This window comes from Pleurotus ostreatus, assembly GCF_014466165.1.
Source record: "Pleurotus ostreatus strain PC9 chromosome Unknown scaffold_8, whole genome shotgun sequence".
Classification (NCBI taxonomy): Eukaryota; Fungi; Basidiomycota; class Agaricomycetes; order Agaricales; family Pleurotaceae; genus Pleurotus; species Pleurotus ostreatus.
In genome coordinates, this window is record NW_023503163.1 from 346,631 (window position 1) to 371,517 (window position 24,887).

Below are 24,887 nucleotides of genomic sequence, written 5' to 3' on the forward strand. Positions count from 1 at the left end.
AGGGCATCAGACCACAACGAGTCCTGGCATGGGGAAGGTAACCCCACGCCGCTTCGCTTCCGCCAGCCACCAGTCCCAAACACGGGAGCGTCCGGGGAACAAAGGTCCCACTCGACAAGAGGCGAGGGCAGGGCGCATAAGCCGCCTAGCTCACGTACAATGGATACAAACGAGGGTTCCATTCAGAACAGAGCGCCGAGCGCTGGACGGCCAGAATCCATCGAGTCCATATTGCCCACCCGCAATAAAGGGAAAGGACGAGCTACATCGTCTGACCTGGAACGGGATAGAGAAAGGGAAAAGAGGCTGGCAAACGATTACGAGCGAGGCAACGCCAAGCACGAATCCGAGGCCTCGTCCCAACGAATGAGGGAATGGGTCAACGACCAACGCTCAGCGGACAAACGGCAAACGATGATGCCATCGCCTACGCTTTTGCAGGGCGCGTTCACCGAATTTCTCATTCAAATGAGGATTCGAGAAAACGAAACGGGGACACAACTGTCCACGGAGCAGATCAACGATCTGGTGCGAGCCATATTGGCTGACCGGGCCACTCGCGACAAACACAATGGCGATGGGGCCGCGCCAGCTGGGCAACCAGCACGTACGGACAACGTCCAGGAGCTCCGTGGCCCAGTACACCCCAGCTGGGATACACGTGTGGCTCTACAACGATGGCGGAATGACGCCATGGCCAACCACGAATACACCGAAATCCCTGATCAAGGGATAGTATTTGATGATAAGGGCGCGCCCATGGAGCGGCCCGCACATCATAATAACGGTGTGGCCAATGAGAGATTGGCAACGGCTGCCCCAGCACGCCCCAAACGCGTGAAAACCGCAGTAACAGTGTTATCTGACCGTAACCTGGACCACACGGTCCCTGATTATGGGGGTGACCCGACAACTAATCGTCGCTCGTCGCGATACAACATTCCGGCAACCCAGCCGTATGCAGAACTGCCCCCAGTAGGGCGAAGAGCTAGATCGAGAAATCGATCCTTATCGAGCCGAGGTGACGATAACGGCGACGGGGAACCCCATCGCAGGGAAAACACACAATTGCGTATGGGCGAACTTAATGATATGGACGTCAATAGGAGGCATCGGTCACGACTCACCTCAGAAGATCTGGATGTGGGAAGGCATGAACTGCCAGGACAATCATCGTCCTACCAACGCGCCATCGAACGTCGATACCTGACGTTAATCAATGATCAGCTAGGAGAACAGCTGGTGCTACCCAATGGGCTGAAGCCACCCTCGGGAATTCCGAAACCCGACAAATACTCGGGAGAGGCAGACGTTGAAATATTCAACAATTGGCTACAATCGCTGCTGAGGTGGCTTCGCCTCCAACTCTATGGAGGCGCTGAAAGGGATGGCGAATGCGTAGCCATGGTTGGCCTATTCATCGATGGAAAGGCGGCCACCTGGTACAACGACGAAGTCGATGGAATGTACCGACGCCACCGTTCGTGGACATTCGCGAGAGTCATACTAGACATGTACGATCGGTTCGTACAGCCCACTGCGATGCAAGACGCTACTGAGCAGTTTTACGCCGTGGAATACACGAGCAGTGGAGGCGTGAGGGGCTTCTACGACGAGCTCGACCGTAAGGCAGCGCGTATGATCCACTCGGTGGATGCCTATACGTTCAGGCGACAGTTCCTGATGGGACTACCGTCGTACATCAGGAATGTGATTATTGACCATGGATATACGGCGGAACGACACCGTCTGAAAGAAATATACCGCGTCGCCATCCAAGTGGAGGAAGGACGGATAATTACTAAACATTACGCGGCGGCTAGTTCGAAACGAGCAGCCAACACCAACGTGAATGGTGAAAGGCAGCAATCGGGGAACCGTAGGTTCGCCAGACACACTCCCTACAATGGCAACGAGGGCAAATCGAGCCCTCACGGCCTGCGTAGAGGGGACCAAAATACCAATACAAGGCCGACGCCGCCCATCAATAACGTTCGTAATGAACGGAAGGACGAGCGGCCCGGTAAAGGGCCCATAGTTAATCATGCCGCACGGCCCAACGCGCCTCGGCAGACACACCCAGGACCCTCCCAATCACGATGCTACGCGTGTGGCAACTTGGGACACTTTGCGAGTGACCCAGCATGCCCAAAACGGGAGCAGCCAAAGATGTTCGCTGCACGAGATGTGAACGATCATGATGACGGACGATCGGTGGCATCCCTGGCGCATGACCAGCGGTCAGTAGCGGAAGCTGGAGGTTTAACCAGTGCCCACGTCGAAGATGATCGACACGACGAGTACGAGAGATCAAGATATTCGTCGCCCACTAGTGACAGTGATGGATCTCGGGACGAGTATGAGAACGAACCCGAGGATGTTGGAGATGATCGCATGGCAGCGATGAACGAGGCGTTGGGAGAACGCATGTTTGCTATGAGAAACGCCGCACCGGAGCAGCGGCCTCGGCGACAAATAGCGGGAGACCGAATCGCATTGTGGTCGCAGGATCGTAAATACGTGGCTAGGCCACAGCGAACGAGCGACGAAAAGGCTGTACTAGCCATGTTGGTGGACATAGGCGGTGAACAGGCCTTCACGCTATTTGATTCAGGATGCACGACTGACAGTCTCAGTCCGGAATACGCTAGAGTAGCGAAAATTCCATATGGCCACTTGAAAGAGCCAGTGCCACTACAACTGGGCACGGTAGGTAGCAGTTCGAGGATAAACTTCGGAGCAGAAGCTACCCTAAAACTAGGGCCAATAGTGTCGAAAACATACTTCGACATAGCCAATTTGGACCGATACGATGCAATCATCGGCACCCCCACAATGCGAAAGTACGGCATAGTACTCGATTTCGCGGATAAATGCGTCCGAATAGGCAACCGCACATTCGACGCAATTAAGGAAGGGGAGGAGACACGACTTATGGCCAGAAGACACTCCATACAACGGAGGAAATGACTAGATGAGGCGTCAACGCGGCCCCAAGCGCACAAGAGCGCGGGCAAGGCTGAGCTGCCGAATGACCCAGATGACAAGGATGTCACCATGAACCACAATCAGCTAATTGAAGCTGAAGAGATCTTAACTAAGGTCCGGGTGAGCCACGTTCCTCATCATAAAATATACGATGGAGGAAATAACAAAAAAAGGGCGCGAAAGGAGAGAACGGCGCGAGTGACAACCATGTTACGAGCTGCAACGGAGCAGCTGGGAAAAGAAATCGGGTCAGCAACAACACTGAACGACGATCACATCCCGTTTTTACGGAAACGATGGCTAGAGGAATGCGCTGACATAATGAAAGGCCCGCCTGATGGGCTGCCGCCTCTAAGGGACATAAACCACACCATCCCGTTATTGGACGAGGGTAAAAGATATAATTATTATCTGCCTAAATGCCCTGACTCGCTGAAGTCACAGTTATCGGAAAAGATAACTAGATATACGCGGACAGGATGGTGGGAGACGGCTCAGGTTGACCAAGCAGCACCAATGCTGTGTGTATTCAAGAAGTCGGGAATGCTACGAACAGTAGTAGATTGCCGCAAACGAAACGAGAATACACGAAAGGACGTGACGCCGTTCCCGGACCAAGATACCATACGTATGGATGTAGCCCGAGCCAAATATCGATCAAAAATCGATTTCTCAGACGCGTACGAACAAGTACGAGTGGAACCAGCAGACGTATGGAAAACTGCTTTCGCCACCATATACGGCACGTTCCATAGCAACGTTATGCAGCAAGGAGACTGCAATGCGCCATCCACGTTCCAGCGGATTATGAATCACATATTCCGTGACTTCATTGGACGATTTGTCCACGTCTACCTGGACGACGTATTCGTATACAGCAATACGATCGGGGATCATGAACGACACCTGAAACTGGTGTTCGCGAAAATCCGCGAGCATCAGTTCTACCTCAAGCCTGAGAAGTGTGAACTGTACGCCGACAAGGTCGATTGTCTGGGACACATAATCGACAAAAATGGGTTGAAACCGTGCAACGACAAGTTGCAACGCATCCGTGAATGGCGTACGCCACGTACATATAATGATGTACTTCAGTTCATGGGGCTCGTACAATACCTAGCCCATTTCATCCCAGAGCTTGCAGCATATGCAGGCCCTCTCCAATCGATGGAAAAGAATGGCCAACCTTTCTACTGGAGACCGCTACACGACAAGTGCTTCACCATCATCAAGGAACTATGCTGTAAAGCGCCCATACTCAGACCCATCGACCCCTCGAATTCAGAGACAATATGGGTCATATGTGACGCCTCGCTGTCGGGCGTGGGGGCAATGTACGGTCAGGGAGCCGAATGGGCCACATGCAGGCCAGCGGGATTCATGTCCCGCAAGTTCACCCCCGCTCAACATCACTACCGAGTGTACGAGCGCGAAGCCCTAGCAATAATTGAGGCACTCCTCAAATGGGAGGACAAACTCCTAGGGTATCCTATCACGGTCATCACAGACCATCGCGCGCTGGAGTTCTTCCATAACATCAAGCGACCATCAGCAAGACAGGCCAGATGGATGGAGTACTTATCCCGTTTCCAATTCAACATCCAGTACGTCAAAGGGACGTTGAATAAAGTAGCCGATGCACTATCGCGTTATTACGCGGAGGACTCCGACGACGAAGTACACGACGTCAACGAATATGTCAATGCAGACACCCGGGTTGACCCCGACCTAGAAATTGTGCCATGGCCACGCGTGATAGAATCACGACAGCATACCGATGTACTGCGAGCCATCCGGATCGGTGACAGACAGATGAACCGACAAAGGGAAGCTGACAAAATCGGACAGGCGGCCACGCCAGCCATCGATGAACGGGATACGCACGACAGCGACCCCACCGTATTCGAATCCACCAACAAGGGCAACAACCTGCGAGCTGACTTAGCCGCGCATGCAGGTTTCACCACATCCGTGCGCATGAATAATGCGACTGATCCCCTGCTATCGAAAATCATCGATAAACCCACCGAGTATCCCAAATTTAAGGTTAAGGACCGATTGGTTTGGGTACACAACGTGGGGAGCGAATACGTTCTCTGCCTCCCCTCGGGTGAATTCAATGGGGTACCATTGCGCAGCATGGCAATAGAGCAGGCCCATGAAGTGGTGGGTCATTTTGGACCCGCTAAGACAACCGAGTATCTACGCAGGTGGTACTGGTGGCCCAAAATGACGGGCATGGTCACAAAATTCTGTGATACTTGTGTCGTTTGTAAGCGGGCGAAGGGCAATTACCAGCCGCCCGCCGGTAAACTACACAATCTACCGATACCCACTCAGCCGTGGGACAGCATAGGAATGGACTTCGTCGGACCATTCCCAGAAGTGGATGGCAAAAACTATCTATGGGTGGTCATATGCCGACTCACGTCGATGGTACACCTCGTTCCCGTTAACACGCGGACGACAGCATCCCAACTGTCCGAAATATACCTAAAAGAAATATGTAGACTGCATGGATTACCCTCCACCATAGTCTCTGATCGAGACTCCAAATTCACCTCTAAATGGTGGCGCGAGTTACATCGCTTATTGGGAACCAGACTGAATATGTCTACATCGTTCCACCCACAAACTGACGGACAGACGGAACGAGCCAACCGATCTATCGCGCAAATACTGCGATCGGTAGTGAAATCGGACCAGTCCGATTGGGTAGCCAAATTACCCATGGTTGAATTTGCCATAAATTCGAGCATAAGCAGCACGACGGGATTGGCCCCTTTCGAGGCCAACTATGGCTACCTGCCAACGACCATGAAGATCCACCGATCCGACTTCGTTGGAGCACCAGGAGTAGCAGCCTTCGTCGAGAAAGCCCGACAAAACATTTCGGACGTCTACGACGCCGTAGTCGAACGACGAGTATTCCAGACGTACTACGCAAACACGAGGAGGCGAAACGAGCCCAAGATCGGGCAAGGTGATATGGTATACCTGGATACATCCAACCTGGCTCTGCCCAAGGGACGGGCGGGCAAGCTACTCCCCAAGTATGTGGGACCATATAAAGTCCTGAAGGCCATGCCCGAAACGTCCAACTACGTACTCGAGCTGCCCGACGAGCTAGCAAGGCGGGGAATACACCCGAGGTTTCATGTGTCGAAACTGCGACCTCACGTCGCCAACGACGACTCGCTGTTCCCTAATCGACAACTTACCGATCCGTATGATTGGGGAATCCCCGACGACGCCGAATGGGTCGTTGATGAAATAATTGGCCATGAGTGGAATGGCAAAAGGATACGATTCCACATAAAATGGAATATGGGAGATACTACATGGGAACCACGATCCCACTGCGACGAGTTAGAGGCACTCGACAGATACTTAGAGTATCACGGAGTGGAGACGATTGAGTCACTACCGCGCAAGGCCAAATCAGGCAAGCGTCGGTGATACCCAATAGAGATTGTGATTAACCGTGGGACAGGATGACTAAGGACTGTACAGTTGGTGACAACCACGAATTACACAAGTCGACCAGAACGGCTTACAGCACCATCAATGAGCGGGAAATCACCCACGAACAACGACGTCCACATGGACGGAGATCAAAACACGCCACAAGATGACGATGACAATCGTGAGCGAAGAGACGCTCAAGAGGGGGAGGGACAGCCGAGTCGCAGAGACAAAGGCAAAGGAAAAGCCACGGCAAGGACCATAGCCGAGCTGGACACATTCCCAGCAGCCCCATACGACCTAGGGCAGCCCCGACAACAGACCTGGATAAACACTGGAATAGGGTGCATGAACTGCGCCAACACGGAATGCACCATCTGCATCAACTTTACCAGCCACTTTATGGTAGGTATCAGGAACAATCACGCACGAGCTGACCGAAAGCTCATGGCCCGGGACATATGCCCGGAAATATTCAACGACTACGACAGGCTGTATGATACAGCCAGGCGGACGATAGAGTCCGACCGAGACGAAATCGACGAAATCGACGGGAAGCTGACCCGACTAAACAACTATGCTGATCGCATAGAGCGGGAGCTGGACGATGCACGCGCCAGGATTAAAGAACTGGAGGCGTCACAGGACGACGCCCATCGACACAACCGTCGAAAAACACGGCTATCGCTATCCCCGGGACGACCGGCATCCGAGACAACAAGCTCACAAATGGAGTCGTCAATGGGCATGGCGTCCCAGCCACAGTCGAACCTCTCCGTGAACAGTGGGCTCAGAGCCGACTACTATGATCTAAACTCGGATTATGGGGACTCCGAAGCATCAGATGCCCAGGAGCCCCCGCGTTACACAAACGCGGCCGATAAAACGACGATCGACCAGCCCAGAGGTCGACGGATGACCCCTGAATTCCCACCGCTACCACAAGCGGGACCATCCAGCTACTCGCAAGCTGCGTCTGCCCACAGTTTAGTGGGAAGACTAAGCACACCCACAGTCCCGCGCGGAAACGAGCCGCCCATGATCCCCGAAAACTCAGCGGCATGGGCAGAGATGGTGCAAGCCGCACAGATCCCAGACAATTGGGAGGCGTACAACAGCTGTCGATCAGTCGTCAACGTGGCAAATCAGCTAGCCAGCGACAAGAAACCCATGAGGGGATTCATGAGGGCTGCACTGCGAACATGGCGAGCCCCCGACTGGGTCAAAAGAGTGAGGAATATTCGCCCGCTACCAAGAATCACGGTAGCCGACGCCACGGTAGTGGCGTCCAGCGGCACAACAGCCGCGCCTCACCTCGAGGCGACCACGAACGATTCGGTATCCTCCCCAACCATGAGAACGGGATTGGCGAACCGTACTGAATTAAGACCCACAACAGGGTACCAAGCTCCAAGCATGGACGCACCACCTGAAGCGTGGTGCGCGTACGATTATTACTTCAGGCACGTCAAGGCCATGTCCGCGGGATTGGGCGACAACCCGCTCGACCTAAGGACCCGACGAGGGCATCGCCTAATACGAAGGACGGGCCCATCACCCGCAGTGGGGGATCCCACCCTTGAACGTAACCGTTCGGTATACACTGAGCGAGCGACCACGCTTCTCGCAATGCCTGGGAGGTACCAGGCCGTGATACAACGACTGGGACTAACTGTCCCCTCCGTATACCAGCCGTTCCATTATGCGGGGCACCTCGACAATCTATCGGTCGAGGACGTTGCGGCACACCTCGCCGCTTGCGGAGTCAGCATCGAAATGGCAAATGATGCTTGGCTCTTCGCACGACAGTGGCTACTCGATCCGCGGAACGAGAATCGCCCTAATACTTATCCCACACGCCAGCAGCTCCTCGCGCTGCCCCCCTCACAATATCCACCCAGTGCGCCCAACGCGCCACTCCTCCTGCGGAATCCCCAATTCTACTTCCCACCGGGATGCCCCCCTGAACCCACCGAGGTTCGATCCAAACGACCGCGCCATCTCGCGACCGCCTCCCGTGGTGGCTACAATACGAATGCCGCCATCTTGAGACAACTGCACGCGGTTGCCACCACTCTCGGCCACACAACAGTGGCCATGGGTGACCCAACACAGGGTCAATCAACGTCAGTGGCACCCTCGGATTCCATGGCGGACAGATTGGGACCGCCCTCATTGGCGTCGTCTCTCCCATTCGAGTGGGACGACGATGTTACTGAAGAGGACAACCGTACTTCCCATACGGTATCACTGGGAGGCACAATTGTGCCTCCCGCCTATTTACATTCTTCATCGTCCAGACCTCAACTGGGCGCCTCTGCCGTCACTCAAACGGCCGCATCTGCATCCGGGTCCACTCACCCGCACACACGATCCACGTCGCTCCGGCCAGCGACAACCACATCATTCATACCCGAAGACATTACCATGTCGCCCGTTATTGACACCGGTTCTGGCGTGTCCACGCCTTAACTTGATACCACATTCCTTATTTCGCTCCTTACTCGTTTCTTTTGTCACCTGTTCGTATAAATTTTGCTGTATATTCTGTTGTTAGATTGCGTATCAGCAATCTAGAGGGGGCGGGTGTAACCCCTGGCTCCCCTGAGCCACATGACCCTCCTATCTTGGATACTATTACGCGTACATCCGTATTTAGTAGTTAACTTCTTTACTTTACACCACGCACGTACGTTCCCGAATAGAGTCGGTCTCGCGTATTGTGCAGCGTGAACAGAGTAAGAAGCCTCACATCATTACAAATAGACATCAGAGAATTACAATTAAATTGCCACTCCACATGCCTGAGCTCACGACCAGTATGCACATCGTTGTATATTAAGAAAGACAATCATTATCATTGTTATTCTCTAAGTCATTACTACAAGTTCATCTATCTACTTATTATTGCTATGTAGCTTTGCCCAAGATCTACCCATACTTTTGCTGCTGATTTACACAAGTACTACTACTACATTACAGCCGTGAATCAAGACCATGTTGTCCCTTTCTATCAAAAGAATATCAGTAGATTTGGCTAGCGTGTAAATGCGAAAATGAGCGTCAAATTCATACTGTACGTGTTTCTTACTTACTTTCGAAGTTGCGTTGTCTTTTGCCGTAACTTTTTTCCGTTCAACCAGGCAGCGTAATCTTCGTAACGGTACCACTCATCCACGTAGATGTGGACTGTGATGGCCGCCCATTTCCCCTGAAATCCCCGGATTGTGATGTGTGCGCCGTCCGTGCTTTGATGGCGTCCATTGCTGCAAATGCTCAAATCAGTTAATATTCTCATCAGGTAAGCTACGTACATTATCACCCATGTGCTCAATTGCTCAACATTATACCCCAGACGCTCACTCATCTCTTGCTTTGTTTGATCGCGAGTTAGAAAGTTCAATGTCACTTTGATCGTTTGTCGCTGGATGTCTTGTTGATTTGAAAGCAGTGATTTGACCATAGAAAGACATGTCATGCTGGTGTTCAAATGGTAGTGTTGGTTTGTTGGCGAGTCTGCGTAAATATCACACCTTCGCGCGTTGGTGACGACAGACAGACTCACGTTCGTTTTCGTTCACGATCGGAGAGCACTCACAGCTGCGCACGAAATATAGGACGTCAGTTCTTCAACTCACTCACTCACGATCAATGCCGCCCACAGTTCCTAGACCAGTCGTTCGTGATCGAACGGGCAGATGCGAATGGCGAGAACGCGCAGGCAGACGAAGAAAGGTGAAACGACGGTGAAAGCAGGGAAAGAGAGAAAGAAAGAAACATGAACAAGAAAGCGAACATTAATGACGTGCGAGCAAGAATAGGCGCGCAATGAGCAGGCACAACGACGCACCGATACAACCAACGTCGGGAACCGAAGGCTAGGTGGGACTCCCAATGAGCACGAGTGTTCACAAGAAGACAAGGAGTAACGCACACCACTCTTATGGGTTTCCACTCCCACATTCGCAAGGCAACATAATTGCTTGGGTCAGTGTCGAAAACAAACAAGTTCAGTAACGACAAGAGCATCCACGCCTCCTCCAGCGTACCTTCCATTGGGACACTCACTCCTTCATTCTCAATTCCATCATTCACAACTCCTTCCTTTGAGCTCCCCCCTTCGACCTCAAAGTTCCGTTGTCGCGCCTGCCAACATCTCTGCTGGACCTGGTGCGACCTTCGTTCCAACACCTGTTTCTCCTGGTGCTGCCCTTGGCGCTGCTAACGAAATGTCTAAATCGCTGGAAGCCGCCGCGTTGATGATTGCCAAGGAGGTGGTGGACAACGGTGAGTGGGCTCTATGCTGGTTTGCCAATGTACAAGCAACCACTCACCTGCCGCAGGCGGATGCTTGGCACGCCGACATCCATTTTATCGCTCACCTTTTGTCACGATTACCCAACGTTCAAGGGCCGATGGAACTGCGAGACCTCTTCTCACTGGGTGTGTTGTTCCCTTTCTGAATCTATGCAGCGTGATTCTGACATGTCTCCAGCTACCTCATCCACCTCGCCTGAGCGTGTCTTACAACTTACGGAGTCGCCAATGATTACTCTAGCCAAAGGGGATACTCTTGTTCACATCCAGCCCACGGCCATCGCATTCTGGGAAAAGTTGGGTTCGGGGCCTAAGGGTGGTAAGAAGGATGTTACCGCTTATACTCTGTTTCAAGAGGTCGACAAGTCGCATCACTCGTCCGTTGCAAATTGGCTTCGGAACCTCTCAAGCGAGTAGCCAACTGCGGTAGCATATGTGATTTGCAACCGACGAGTACGGCCTCAAATGTGGCCGTTACAACTCACGGCCCAGGGTTCTGGGTTCACAAATCAAGATCGGCCCTCACGACACTCACGCACGGTCTACGAGACAAGAAGTACGGTGGCGGAGCGTCGTTTGGATCTCACGTGCTCGTCCTCCCACGCGTACTCGAAGGCTCACATGAGCTCATGGCTTTGGCGCCAACGACCCACAGATCTAGAGTCGCGTGGGCACGAGCAGCTAGCGAATAGGGAATGCGGCCTAGTCAGTAGATAGCGAGCGCCTCGTCTCGTTGGTTTGTCTAGTTTGCGGCATGTACATATACCTATCATAGGCTTGTGTTGATGGATAAACCGGTCGGCCTGTTATTTGGTGTGTACGCGCCCTATAATCTAAGTTCAATTCATTTGATATGGCTATCCGCGAATGTAAATGAGTGCCAGTTCGCGAGAGGAGTTTCTGGATCAATGACTTACATAGTATTTGCTCTTTGAATCCAATTACCCTCCGTAGTGACATTGCCCTATGTGGGAGGGCATGTACCGTGCTATATCTACCGCTTATGTCTACTCCACGTCATGCCCATGAGAAATAGTCGCGCCGTGGCGGTTTACATTACACCCCTAGCATGGCCGGGGTGATGATCCCTGCGCATGTATCCAGTATTGTAGTTGTGAATTAATGAGCCGGCGGGTAGTCCAGTTCGTGGTGTATTCACCTACTGTACTGTAGGTATACTATTCTTATCTTATCGTAGCTCATGTGACTTGAATCACGTTGGCATCCCCCACACCCTTTCTTTCCTGAAGTGACACGACGCAACGGAGCCCAAAAGTTTTCCCTTTTGCTTTTCAACCATCACCACTCCAGGAGTACATACACATTTGTCCATAGAATATGTCGAGGTTGCTCATTATACATGGATATATATTGTAGTTTAGTACTAAATAATCAATCCACAATCCCTGAACAACAACGGAGTGAAAGTCATGAGGTTGTCCAACACTTTCAACCATCGGTAACGTTGATGTATTTAAACTTTATCGAGAGACACTCGAGATTCCCGCATGCGCAGGTAAAACGAATACGAAAGGATACGAAAAGACATATTTTCATCTACCCAGCCCTATCTTTATTTTTCCAGTCAGTCACTAGCCGTAAGATAATATCTCGGTCTAACGTGCGACCACAGGAGATTTGTGTGATGGAACAAATGTCTAGCTTCGAAGCCATTTTGTTCCCTTCGGACGGACGGCTGCCACATATGGTACGTACAGTCATCGTTGATATAGGAACCCCTCTGACAATTACCACACGTTCACAGGTATCGCTCACGACGAGGTAATAAGCACGATTATCGCTAATTGCTTTTGAATTCATTGCTTAGCCCAACCACGATGTCGGCTCACCATTCATCTTTCACTCTCAGTCCTCTACGCATGCCTCACCCGGAGGAGTTCATGGACTATATTGCCAAGGGCTTGGGTTCACGCGCATGGAGATACCAGGTTTGTTTGTACCGCTATCTATTATCATGCAATTGACAATGTAAAACCTTTCAGTTGGTAGAAGCGTTAGATGGCATGCATCGCAAGTTTACCCACCCCTACATTATATTCTACCCAACCGTCTCCCAGGATGGCCTACCTTTCCCCATCAACAACCTCCTTTGCGAGATTCAAGGGCCTCTCTTCCGAGAGGAAGTGGCCTGGCGAGGCAACATCATCATTGCTAAATACCGCGACGAGCCCTTTTCTTCAATGACCAATGTGTCCATAGCTGACTTCCCCATCCTAAAAAACTATCTCATGACGCACGGCTCACCTGTTTATTGCTGAATTGTCTTCCTCTGTGTCGGCACAGTCTATATATTTTGATCATCATCGTATTTTTTGCAATGACACATCTTTTTGCGCGGTATAATACTTTCATTCGCATCTTGTCGTTTCCGGATTCTATTGCCCTGCTTTACATACTCGCTACACGATGTATCTACAGGGTATTATACCTATAATACCTCCAACATATGTTCACCTTCTTTCGTGCGAAAGTATTGAACTCAGAAAATCCGGGATTGCTCGAGAGTTGTCTAAAAACCATCTTACGAATGCAAACAGATCATCATGTGGGTTGCGGAGCGCAGTGTGCGCGTTCGTACGAGTGTAGGCCCATGGAGGACATAATTCTAGACACAGACCTTGCCGGCTTCTCAGTGGAGGACATGGAGTTGATGTTTGAGGATAGATGCCTGGCTCTCGTCGCGGCGAGGCAGGCAATGGATGGTGGACCAGATTGGTGACGCTCAGGCTACTACCGCGTGAGGCAAGGGATGGTACGCACTAGAGTGTCTCATGGGGGTAAATCATTGACACTTGCAATTAGCGGCTAACCTTCTGCGGCATGAAGAACGGTGTGCTACGCCTGATTTTTGCACTAGACGAGAAGTCGATGGAGCGTCCTACAATTGGGGAAGGTAGAATTGTGATCCAAGGTTAGTCTTATAAACTTGGTGAGGGGCCACCGGACTCACTACGCGGTAGAGACCATCCACGGGGAATACATGTAGCTATAGGGCCTCCACCCCAAACTCATTGCATACTGTGCTTAACCGCTTAGGATCAAGAGTCCCGGGCGGGCACTCCAGATTCTATAACAGGACATTATTTGGAAGATGGAACGCAGAAGAGACCAAAAAGGATGGCGGGCACGTACGAAGGACATGGGATCACCTAGCATCCGAATTTCTAATGTCCTACGATTTACACTCTATGATGGCATAGAATGGACGTCACTACACGTTACACATCGTGGCGCCACGTGTAGAAGTGGAATTACTGGACTACTGTATGTTGCATCTAACATAGAAGTGTTCTAAAACTATGGTGGATTTGCACAGGCCTCAAGGCATTGTGTCTTTGTCGATAGACTCTCCATCATCATTCTTGGCTCTGGTTCTGTGACGAGCATGAAGAGCTGAACTAGCACTGCTACAGCAAGTAACCCAATTGCTTTTCAGACTTGCAGCGTGTCGCTACTGCCTGCTATATGACCGTTGAAACTAGTAATGATGAGGCATCTACGTGATTAACAGGGGCAACCCCTAATCCCCACTTTATCTTATCATATCTTATCATAGCTCACACGACTCCAATCATCGAGTTCGTCCAACCGGTACCTCACCTGATTGGGGGATATCCGAAATAATGACGGATCAGGCATAACGGATCAAGCCAAGTAATTATAATTTTATTAAGATAACAAGTTCCAGATAAATCAAAATACAAAGAGCTGTGGTGCCACCCTGGCGTACACAATCGATTACGTAGATATTAATTGAGGGGCAGTCAACATTGTTCGAATTCACTCCCCTCTAGATCTCCCACACAACCTCAAGCCAGGCTCGGACCCACCTACCGTTCTACAGGAAATGAGCGCAAAGAATGGCGCACATAATGCTAAGCCTGAACACATTTCTCGGCCCACCTCCGCAAGTCACGTAAGCCCCGCCTTTGTGCACCTATTATGCCGGGTTTGAGACGTTTGATGCAGGATGGGCCATCCGAAGGTTTCCTAGATTTTACGCGATGCATGCTCTGGGACGACATCATTCATGCGACTGTGATGCGACAGCTATCGCTCAACGCGTTGCGCTGGTATTCCTTGACCTGCAAAGCGATCTACGGTGAAGTGCAGATATTCTATCAACGCAGTTACTCCCTGAACCCCATACTAGAACCGTTCATTCCCTTAGAGCATATTCCGGCTTTCCGTCGCCTTCAAGGAGAAAGTGGACTCGTTATCTCTGGTTCTGCAGCTCTACAGTTTTTTACAAGAGCAACATACCCGGAATCGGATCTCGACCTCTACGTTGAGTACGCACACGTGTTTGAAGTCGGCAAATGGCTCGAGTGGGATGTGGGGTGTATTGCGCTGAATCATCACGGCGAACCACAGCCTTTCTACCAAACGTACTTCCACTGGATCGCTTCAGATGCCCAACATCGTCGCATTCCTTGCCAGAGGCCTTGTTACACAGCGCTGCCAGGAAGCAGGGGAAATGCAGTCCCTGGTGACTTGGCGCATAGTACACAAGGCAATTACAGTTTCAAGGGCATCCGTGCCGTTGTCAGTTTCCTGTCTCCCGTTCACTCAAGGAAGATCCAACTCATAATCTGTCGGCGCAATGTCATGGAAGTGATCCTCGGGTTCCACTCAAGTAAGCCCCTCACACCGTCCCTCTTCTTTATCTAACTCTCCCAGATAGCGGTCGTCATGAACCTGATCACAGTGTCTCATGCTTACAGTCTGTACGGCAAGGAGACACTGGAGAGGAAGATATCTCTCCCCGTTGACAGCGCACGCTCAGATCTTGCAATTGGGAACCTCGAAGCCGCAAAGAGTAAATATGTGGCTCGTGGTTGGACGATGATCCCAACGCAAGCTGAGGCCTTGCGGCGGAAGGCATTCGAAGGATGGACGGCTAGACATGTGGGTGATTCAAAATGTTGGGTGGTCAACCTGCCGGTGAAGCGTGCGGACTTGTTCAAGACGACGGACCCCCTGCGCAAGAACGAATGGGCGCTGCTGGGATATAAGTTCGGCATGCCAATGATAATGCTTCAGTTGTGAGCATGGGCATCTCCATCTTTCCTTAGAATTTTGATGCGAGTCCTGAGACTAGGTCTTATGATGATTAGTCCGGCTGAACATGTGGATCCTGCCAAAGCTTTTCGGTGGTATATATATTACAAGTTCGAAGTCCATTGATGTATTATAGTCCCTATATATCCCCCTGTCTCCTTGCTTGCATTCAGGAGTTTCCCCCTTAACCTCGTTTCATGTTTGGCCCACTCAACGCCAGTCTGGATCTATCATATACGTATACGTATCTAGAAGGATTATATATAGCACCTACATATGTACTCATTGTGTACCGGTTCATACGTGTGTACTTCTGTTTCTCCGAGATGTTGCTCGCCTATGAGCTCATGGCTTCAATCCCCATGTTATAATGTGCGTGCACTATCTTCTGTTTCCGACATGGGAACACTAACTTTGCTTGCATATTAGAACGGAGACGTGGCTATATATAAACTTTGTATTTTGATCGTTTTGCAGATGTTGGATCTAGATAGCTTCCTCAAATATATATTGTGTATCTGATCAAATCTTGGACCCACAACTATTAGCGCCATGTGGCCACGATGGACCCACAGGATTCTGCTGTGCGCACAAATTTACCTCTTCATTCGAATATCAATATCTACGCTTTGTCTCATGCCAAAAACAAGCTAAGTTCCGGAAAGGCCAGTTGAGTTGTTTGCAAGCTGGGACATGACCATGGCCTAAACACGACTATAAACAACTACGGGCATAATTGTAAGTATCCGGTTCATAATTTTGTCGGACTCTATATATGAATAGTCCGTGGTTATTGAGCTCGCATTCCTCGGCAATGCTCCTCGTATATGTACACATTTACATGTACATGTGTACACCCTCCCATTATCGTGGGCATCAATATATATTTGAATGTTCAGGCACAAGTGTTTGCCGCAATGTAACACTATAGCTATGTGGTCGCGATTAAGTGTACATGTGTACATGTAGTCGTTACTCGTATATCTGTCCTTGTATACGTAGGTGGTTCATTAGATAGATACATTGCGCCCCAAAAAAGTCATTGCGTAATACGCCACATATATATATATCCACCCCCGCGATAGTGAAAAGCAGACATAAATATGCACTTCGTCAATCGAGTTGCGCATTCCCTGGCATGAAAATTGGCCCCACGGCTTTGCCAAGGTCTCTGTCGCCATCACCATTGTCATTGTTATCGCCTGGTCCAATGAACTTGTTCCAGTGACGCCACAAAAAAACACTCAAAACTACAAGGAAATTCTGGATATTTGGATGAGTTTCGCCTAAAGACCCCCAGACTTGCCTGGCACATCCATAAATCGCTTCCTTAGCATCCGGGCGATCTAGTGCCAGTCCTCCCAAAGGTAGGACTATGCATATTAACACAAATATGATCGTGTACAGAATGGCGCCAATGCGGGATGCCGCAGAATATAAGGTCGTTGTATCATGGGTCTTTGCCCGCACTGTCAGTGTCGCCGTCTCGGTTGTGAATACGGTCGTAGTAAGGGTTGATGTGTCTGCGCCCATGACTGTTGAGGTGACAGTTGCCGTCTTGGTTACAAAGGACGTAGAGGCGGCGGGGAGTGATATGATTGTGGCTGTCTCCGTCACTGTTGCAGTTATGGTGGGATATGCGGCAGGCTTAGGGGGAGCTTCCACTGAATAAACATGCACTGTGGCTGTCTCTGTTGTCTCTTGAGTGAATTGGATGGCTGAGTATACAGCAAGCAAAACTCCCAATATAATGGTCGTCTTCAGCGACACAATTGGTGCCGCTCTTGGCACGTCCGTCGGAGATGACGAAGAAGAGTCAAAGGTGTCTGCTTCTGATGCTGCCGCACCCTCACCGTGAACACTATCGATATCGATGGGAACACTGTTGAGATCCAGATTCATCGGAGGTACCAAAGGCGGCGCATATGTAAGGGACCTCGCAGTTGGTGTGTTTGGTGCCACAAGTGAGCCCTCGCCGACGCTGCTGAAAGCACCTTTCGGGCCAACAACTGATGGAGCCGCGGCCGGCGGCAGAGGGGCTGCGGGAGCAGGAGAAGGGTCGGGAGTTAGTGTTGATACTTGGGTGGGTCCGGCAGCAGGGCCAGAGGCGGGGGCAGGGTACAGACCAGAAGCGCGAGCGGGGTCAGGAATGGGCGCTGGGGCGGGGTCAGGAGCAGAAGCGGGGGCGGGGTCAGGAGCAGAAGCGGGGGCGGGGTCAGGAACAGGTGCTAGTGCAGGGGTGGGAGCAGCGGGGGCAGGGTCAGGAACGGGTATTGGTGCAGAAGTACTAGTGTGCCCGGGTGTTGTGGGGGTAATTAGAGGGCCTGGAGCCGGCGCAGAAGCCACGGCGGGGGCTGGGGCGGCTTCTACTTTCCAGTTATCCTTCGTGATTATCGAGATGATAGCAGGTGTCAGGCATACCTTGGGGCGGCATCTTCTTTGTAGTGAGGAAGATTATGTCTCCCTTAGAGGCATGAGGGTGTCTGTCACCCATAATGACTAGAATCTCGCCCTGAGAGGAGGTTGCCGCATCCTACACCATCAGATTAGAGACTCCTCGTAATTGATTTCATACTCAACTAATTGACTTACTAAACGAGATAATGCTCGAGACTCGAGTCAAACAACTGTAAGTTACAATGTGGCATATTGACGCGAAAACAATCCTACCTTGTTGGCGTCCTGCCCGTCGAAGATCAACCACTGTAGTCATTATGTCCATGCCGTCGATGTTGGCGAGGACAAGCCTTCGGCGCCTAGAATGACCAATGACCAGTGAGTTGTTTTGGATGAAGCAGACATCCATGGGAAGTTGTCGTCATCAGACGGAGGATCCCATGCTATACAGGCGGCGATGAAGGCCGACGAGATGGAATAAACTTCAAGGCCTCCGTGTGCGTAAATGATGGCGAAGCGAGATTGATCAGGAGAAATGGCAAAACTCAGACTGTATGAAGCAAGAGTTGTAAATGATAATGACGAGTTTTCGAAGGACAGCTTACATAAAGTCTTGCCGCGTCTCTATTTTCCATAGCATATTATACTTATTGTTGCTGTCATCTTCCGGAGCGGGCACGCGTATCGCTCTTGATGAGAGATCATCATGGGATCGGAGATGGCATGGCGTAAAAACTTACATCACTCCAGTCTTATAGTCACTTGAATTGTGCATCGCAATTATCATGCGGTCGAAATTCCTGCGTTGATAGAACACCAGACGCCAGGGTGTGCAGGAGCCGCAGTCTATAGATGTTGTCTTCACCACAGCGCCTGTGATTGTTCCTTCAGTTCGCTTTCGCAAAGAGCTGAACCCCCTTTACCATTTGAATCTCTATGAAACACGATCGGACGTTGGTGGATAATGGCGCCCATGATGGACCCATCCCGAGATAATGCAAGATGATTCACGGGTCCTTCTTGCTTTTCGTCGGTCGTATCTCTCTGGATTACTGTACTGGTACATTGAAACTGTGGTCAATTAGCCTAAATCTCGAGAAAAACAAAGAGATTTACTTACTTCATCATGATCCTTAGTTCTGTAAAATCGATGCGTGCTTATGTCTCCGTTTGAAAACCCAACATGTAGCTCGGTTGGGTCGCTCGGATTCCAGGCGAGAGATTTGGGCTCGCATGGCAGATCTGAGGAAGGTGCTGGGCTTAAACTCGCGATCACATTGAATGGGCTTTCGCATTCGTAGACCTGTCGAAAACACGAGATGAGAACATGACCCACTCAATCAAAGAAGTTACAATCACCTTGGTGCATCCTCCCACTTCGCCAACCGCAACGAACACATGAGGCTCGGGGGATATCTGCATAGATGTCACTGGCTTGGATCCATCGTCTGTGGACAGAAACAGGTGGAAATCGGTGTCGAGATCATGGTCATACGAAGGGACTGTCATACTCCAACACGAAAGGTGGGGCTGCTCTGATGCGTAATTGTCGATAATATATTCAAAGGGCTACGATTTCACACAAGATTTGTACGGCCGCATTGCCATAGATGTACGGTATACATATACTGAATTTAGATAGCTATAGATCTTGGTGCATGACCCACGTGTATGACGGCCACAATGATTGTGTCAAACAATGTGTCGAACACATGAGCCCGTAGGGTCATTCGAAGACGTAAATACGATGTCAGATATTGGATCCCCTGATCGGGCATATGCATGGCCATCAACATGTGTATACATACACGAGCAGACATCCCTGCACGGCCGCGTTAACTCTGTAGAGGGAACGAGGAGACAACATTCCTGATTAATTATAAATAAATATAGAGTGCGCTGTATGCTACCCAGGAACCTCGTGAGGCAAGCGTGAAATAAGGGTTAAAATATATCGCAAGTCGTTCATAGCATCATCGATATTTGTGCTGTCAAGCAATGATTGGATCCCCAAGGGGGCGGCAGAAGAGACGAAGTAAGTTCACTACCTCAGCTCCTTGCCTATACGACGAACACAATCTGTATTGATGTCCATTATAGCCCCAACACAGCTCGATCCACGTCTTTTCGCGCTTGCAAGGCCTGGGGGACCACTATCTAGTCAAAGTCAGTTACTTGGTTTCAATTCCAGTGATCAGTACTCTCATATTCCAAAGGCGCACGCTTCACCAGCAGTAACCGCGTTCCTGGTCTTCAAAGTCAAGAAACAACGGTCGCTTCGCCCCAAACTTCGCCCGAGGTTGAACCACCACCAACGTCGCATGCTAGCAGTCGCTGGAGTAGTAGCGAACGGTCACTCCGCCAGCCTTCACAATGGCCTCGAAGTGGGTATTTCCTCCCTCAATGTTTTTCTTCCACCCTGCCATATTGATGTTTAGAATTAGACGGTACTTCTGTATACAACAAGCTGAAGACACCCCCATCGCACAGGGGCGGAACATCTGTCCAGGCTGTATTTAGGGTTCAAGTCAACTGAGGAACTGACAAGGACACCGACCAAACATGAGGTGTCTTGGCCGACTCTCCCCTATCCGAAGGTCGCAGCATCGGAACAGCATCGATGGAACCACTAAGATGGGGAGACAACGCTGAGTGATGGCCTCCAAGTGTGTATCCTCCTTCCATGCTCATATCCTACGATATTGATACCTAGAATTAGCGAGTGTGTCAGGGTACTGCAACCTCAAGACTCTCCCATTGCGTAGGGGCGAGACATCCGACCAGGCTGTCATTAGGCCTCAACTCAATCGAGCCGATGAGGACACCCATGTGCAAAGCGAACAAGCGCAAGGTTTTTGGGCCAACCCCCTCATATCCGAAGGGTATGGCATGGGAACGGCACTATTGGAGCGGGTCCTCGAAGATGGGACAAGCCAAGTACGTCAGACACCTGAGGTAAGCCTTAGAATCACTCTGTTATCCTGAGTTACAAAGAATGGAGATAGCGTCTAGAAGCATTGCCCACCGTCGAATATGCAGCCTCTGAGGCTTTATCGAACCCGGAGCCCTTACCAGGGCATTTATCGAGTGACAGAAGCCCCCAAGGACCCTCTTTGGGTACACCTTCAGGATGGGGTGCTTCCATTAGTTCATTTCTAAGCAAAGTAAAGAAACGATCACATGAGTTTCAAACGCTGACATTGATTACATAGAAGGACCCATCCGAACGGGGTACCACCAAACTTAATGAAGAAATCGAAGAATTGTCAAATAAGTACAATGCCTTATCTGAAATAGTCGTGGAAGGGAACCAAGAGGTATTGGAAGAAGTGCAATCTTTACGTGAAACCATCTCGACCATGATATCCAACGCCGGACAGAGCACTACGGCGTCTAAGCTCGCTTCCCCAGATATGAAGAAGCCTGGTATGACAAAGCGTAGAGCGGTGGAAACCCTTGTTCTCGTGGTATGCCATGTCAGTTCATCAGAACGAATCAAGAAATTTGACGTTATTTATTAGAAGAGTGTTCGAGGTTATTTAGCTATTCTCCTTCGGATGGGAGAGGAAGGCAGGTCGGAGGCTCTGACGACCGTCGGCTCCGACAACATCCAGAAATTCACCGAATTATGCGGTGGCAATGACGTCGATGGCGGTGATTGCTGCACCGTGGAGAATTTCAGGATCGACTTGATTGGCCCGCCAAGGAGCCTGTGGAACACATCTGCAGCCAATGTATTCGTCCACACATTCGAGGCGTTCACCGGCGTGGAACTGGACCAGCAGATGGTGCGGACTGCATTCTTCACGCGGTTGAAAACCCTCAAACAGGAGTACAAACTTTCCAAGAAATCAAAGAGGGAACAACAGAACAGTATTATTCAAAAGCACAGGAAAATGAGAAAGAGGACGGTAATACTTAATTGACGTTGCTTTTGTTGACATTTTTCTCATTTTTTCCAGCTCTTCATCCAGCGTCACGACACTGTGCTGCATGATCATCGCCTCCACAAGCACATATCCTTACTAGACCGTCTAGGCATTGATGGGATGTCCAGCGATGAATCCGACGGAGAGGAGTGCATGGGCTCAGAAGTGCATACAGCTGCGCCGAGATTTCGGGTGTGAAGGCCTGTTTGGAGGGCTCAGGTTGTCAGACGTTGGCTTCAAGCCTTCGATTCTTTCTACCTGAGGCGACAACAAGCGTCACAGGACAAACGAGGCTGCTACCCACGTGTACGCGTTCGGGACAACACCGAGCCAAGCACCTCGAAAGATTTTGTGGCGGGTTTGCCGCTCAATGCCTACGACCAGGTATGGATGGTTAGACAGTCCGATGTTTGTGCTTCCCAAGAGCATGGGGACTTCTCTCCTATTGAATTTACTGAGTAAATGTGAATGATATATGTTGGTATTGATTGCAAGCGTGATTGTAAAGGGGCTCATGACCCGCACAAACTCTTCAGCCGTGCTGAATGATGACCACGCACTCAGCATCATCGTCAGTCTACGGAGTACGGGTTATACAACTCGTCGGGGCAATTAAAAATACGCGGAGGGGGACAGGGATCCGTATTCACACATGACTTTGGCCTGAGTTCACGTGAGTTATGGGGCTACAACAATATGATCAGATTAGATTACTACTTACCGACACAATCAATATGTAATACTCAATATATACACATGCGCATAATAATTCAGAAAACAATATACTAGTCGATGGCGTACCGGTACGCCACCGGACCATCGCTAGTCCTGTTGCAGGTAAATTTACAGCGGTGATCAGTGAGAAACATCTGGGAGAACCTTGTGTGTACACGTTGAAGATCTAGCGATGAGGAGTGAGATTGCAAGATTCCATCGAGATGCAGTCGACGTGCACGTTGAGACAGGGACGTGTGCATGTACATGATTATCGATAACGTCGAAGCGTATTCAATAGATGACAACATACACATAGTGGCATAGTGGTATCCGGTTCAGAGCTGGAATTTCACATCCTCCCCCCCACCCCCCCACCCAATTCTGCTGCGTGCAATACGATGTCGACATCCGACAACGTCAACACGAGCCGCTTCAAATTTCGACTCCAAAGTCCAACTCCTGTAAGACCAAATGTCAGTCTACCGGCCATTTCAATTGATATAATCGGGTCTAACGTTAACATTCTTCTCTTAGATATTGTCTACCAGCTTTCGCAAATTGCAGCCGAAAGATTCGGCCCCCTCTGGTTCGAACACGTCAAAGGACAAGGGCAAGGGCAGGGAAAAGGACAGGGACAAGGACAAAGACGGCAGCTTGGTCTGTCAGGCGACTCACAACACCATTCACCAGGTTCTCCTTACCTATTGCCCGGGGGAGGATGGGCTGGAGGCTATCGCGGATATCTTGGCCCAGATGTATGAGCTCATGCATGAAAAAGACTTCACGGTCTTCGCCACCAGCACTCTCGAGAACAAGATGTCGAAGGCCGAACACAAAAAGACAAAGCCCCTTCATCTTGTGGCTATCATGCTCGCCGAATTGAAGGACGGCACCGAGTGAGAATGCACCCGCTTTCTCATTTCTTTTGCCTTGCGTTGACCTCCGATTAGCCCTGTAGCGCCATCCGTGTTCGTGCCTTCGTCGATCTCCCAGAAATCGTCAGGGGGAAGGAAGGTGACTGTTGAGGAAGTAGACGAGGAAGAGGAAGAGGAAGAGGAAGAGGAAGAGGAAGAGGAAGAGGAAGAGGAAGAGGAAGAGGAAGAGGAAGAGGAAGAGGAAGAGGAAGAGGAAGAGGAAGAGGAAGAGGAAGAGGACGAAGGTGACTCCTCTGCTAAGAACGAGACGTCGACTCAAAGGTAATCCTTTCCCCTATGCGCTATATTCATCGTTAACTAACCTCATGGCTCCAAGTCCACTCAAACCGCCCTCTGGTCGTCATGGCTTGGGGGCCCGCCCACCGGTCTCCGTCCACATGAAGATAGAGGGACTGTCTGCACCGCTCGCGAACAAACCATTAGAGTATATTATCCGTCATTCCGTGATTAATCTTGTACTCACTGTGTATATAAAGGAAACCTGGCCGCTCGTCGCCTGAGCCTCTCTCGACTTCACCACTCTCGACCGTCAATGCTGAGGTTCGAAGCAGACATCGGGGTGTTGACTGGAAAGCGGTAACATCTGACCACACAACGCCCATCAGAAAGCATAGAATCCGCTTCGTCACAGTTTACTGCCACGAACTTCACAAAGTTAAGACTCTACCCAGCCCGGGTGTCTTGGTGCCTGCGGTGTGGACATCAATGAACGGCGACATACTCATCCTCTACAATGTGCGGTCAGCACAAGCCATCAAGGGCGCCGATTCCCACAGAGTCTGGTACTTCGAGGATGGCTGGAAGAACATAACCAAAGTGTGGAATGAAGGTCTGGACGAAGCCCATATCACCCACCCAGATCAAGTCGGGATGTGTGATTATTTCCTTACTAAGAATGCCGGTAAACCGTCATGGATTCAGTCAGCATCGCAGAGGGCTAAGATTCGCAGAAATACTTCGAAGGAGTGAGACGGGTGATTAGAGATTTAAACCATTCAGATTGTGTTTATATGTGACAACAACTACTACTTTGTATTACGTAATCATGTGATCCTGC

The 24,887-nt window shown here is 50.4% G+C and overlaps 9 protein-coding genes across 9 annotated transcripts; 7 read left to right on the forward strand and 2 right to left on the reverse strand.

The window, feature by feature from the left end:
• Positions 1-159: 159 nt before the first annotated feature.
• Positions 160-2,970, forward strand: PC9H_010430 (uncharacterized protein; the record flags this gene model as incomplete). The annotated part of the gene is made up of 1 exon (XM_036779923.1): positions 160-2,970. One exon carries the CDS (start codon positions 160-162, stop codon positions 2,968-2,970), a length of 2,811 nt encoding a protein of 936 aa, XP_036627306.1.
• A 6,459-nt stretch (positions 2,971-9,429) lies between these two features.
• Positions 9,430-9,931, reverse strand: PC9H_010431 (uncharacterized protein; the record flags this gene model as incomplete). The annotated part of the gene is made up of 3 exons (XM_036779924.1): positions 9,430-9,463; positions 9,549-9,719; positions 9,768-9,931. 3 exons carry the CDS (start codon positions 9,929-9,931, stop codon positions 9,430-9,432), a joined length of 369 nt encoding a protein of 122 aa, XP_036627307.1.
• Positions 9,932-10,682: 751 nt separating this feature from the next.
• On the forward strand, positions 10,683-11,187 carry PC9H_010432 (uncharacterized protein; the record flags this gene model as incomplete). The annotated part of the gene is made up of 2 exons (XM_036779925.1): positions 10,683-10,896; positions 10,949-11,187. The coding sequence occupies 2 exons, from the start codon at positions 10,683-10,685 to the stop codon at positions 11,185-11,187; spliced, it is 453 nt and encodes a 150-aa protein (XP_036627308.1).
• A 1,421-nt stretch (positions 11,188-12,608) lies between these two features.
• PC9H_010433 (uncharacterized protein) lies at positions 12,609-13,049 on the forward strand (the record flags this gene model as incomplete). Its single annotated transcript, XM_036779926.1, has 2 exons — positions 12,609-12,719; positions 12,774-13,049. The coding sequence occupies 2 exons, from the start codon at positions 12,609-12,611 to the stop codon at positions 13,047-13,049; spliced, it is 387 nt and encodes a 128-aa protein (XP_036627309.1).
• Positions 13,050-13,540: 491 nt separating this feature from the next.
• Positions 13,541-13,991, forward strand: PC9H_010434 (uncharacterized protein; the record flags this gene model as incomplete). Its single annotated transcript, XM_036779927.1, has 3 exons — positions 13,541-13,543; positions 13,594-13,702; positions 13,828-13,991. 3 exons carry the CDS (start codon positions 13,541-13,543, stop codon positions 13,989-13,991), a joined length of 276 nt encoding a protein of 91 aa, XP_036627310.1.
• Positions 13,992-14,733: 742 nt separating this feature from the next.
• PC9H_010435 (uncharacterized protein) lies at positions 14,734-15,840 on the forward strand (the record flags this gene model as incomplete). The annotated part of the gene is made up of 2 exons (XM_036779928.1): positions 14,734-15,427; positions 15,476-15,840. The coding sequence occupies 2 exons, from the start codon at positions 14,734-14,736 to the stop codon at positions 15,838-15,840; spliced, it is 1,059 nt and encodes a 352-aa protein (XP_036627311.1).
• Positions 15,841-16,965: 1,125 nt separating this feature from the next.
• PC9H_010436 (uncharacterized protein) lies at positions 16,966-19,758 on the reverse strand (the record flags this gene model as incomplete). Its single annotated transcript, XM_036779929.1, has 10 exons — positions 16,966-18,218; positions 18,274-18,385; positions 18,445-18,465; positions 18,523-18,555; positions 18,619-18,799; positions 18,855-18,938; positions 18,990-19,122; positions 19,173-19,320; positions 19,370-19,552; positions 19,609-19,758. The coding sequence occupies 10 exons, from the start codon at positions 19,756-19,758 to the stop codon at positions 16,966-16,968; spliced, it is 2,298 nt and encodes a 765-aa protein (XP_036627312.1).
• Positions 19,759-20,247: 489 nt separating this feature from the next.
• PC9H_010437 (uncharacterized protein) lies at positions 20,248-22,376 on the forward strand (the record flags this gene model as incomplete). Its single annotated transcript, XM_036779930.1, has 8 exons — positions 20,248-20,284; positions 20,350-20,637; positions 20,694-20,761; positions 20,998-21,204; positions 21,255-21,413; positions 21,462-21,716; positions 21,771-22,160; positions 22,212-22,376. The coding sequence occupies 8 exons, from the start codon at positions 20,248-20,250 to the stop codon at positions 22,374-22,376; spliced, it is 1,569 nt and encodes a 522-aa protein (XP_036627313.1).
• A 917-nt stretch (positions 22,377-23,293) lies between these two features.
• Positions 23,294-24,799, forward strand: PC9H_010438 (uncharacterized protein; the record flags this gene model as incomplete). Its single annotated transcript, XM_036779931.1, has 5 exons — positions 23,294-23,356; positions 23,430-23,791; positions 23,846-24,091; positions 24,147-24,254; positions 24,307-24,799. 5 exons carry the CDS (start codon positions 23,294-23,296, stop codon positions 24,797-24,799), a joined length of 1,272 nt encoding a protein of 423 aa, XP_036627314.1.
• Between the last annotated feature and the right edge of the window lie 88 nt (positions 24,800-24,887).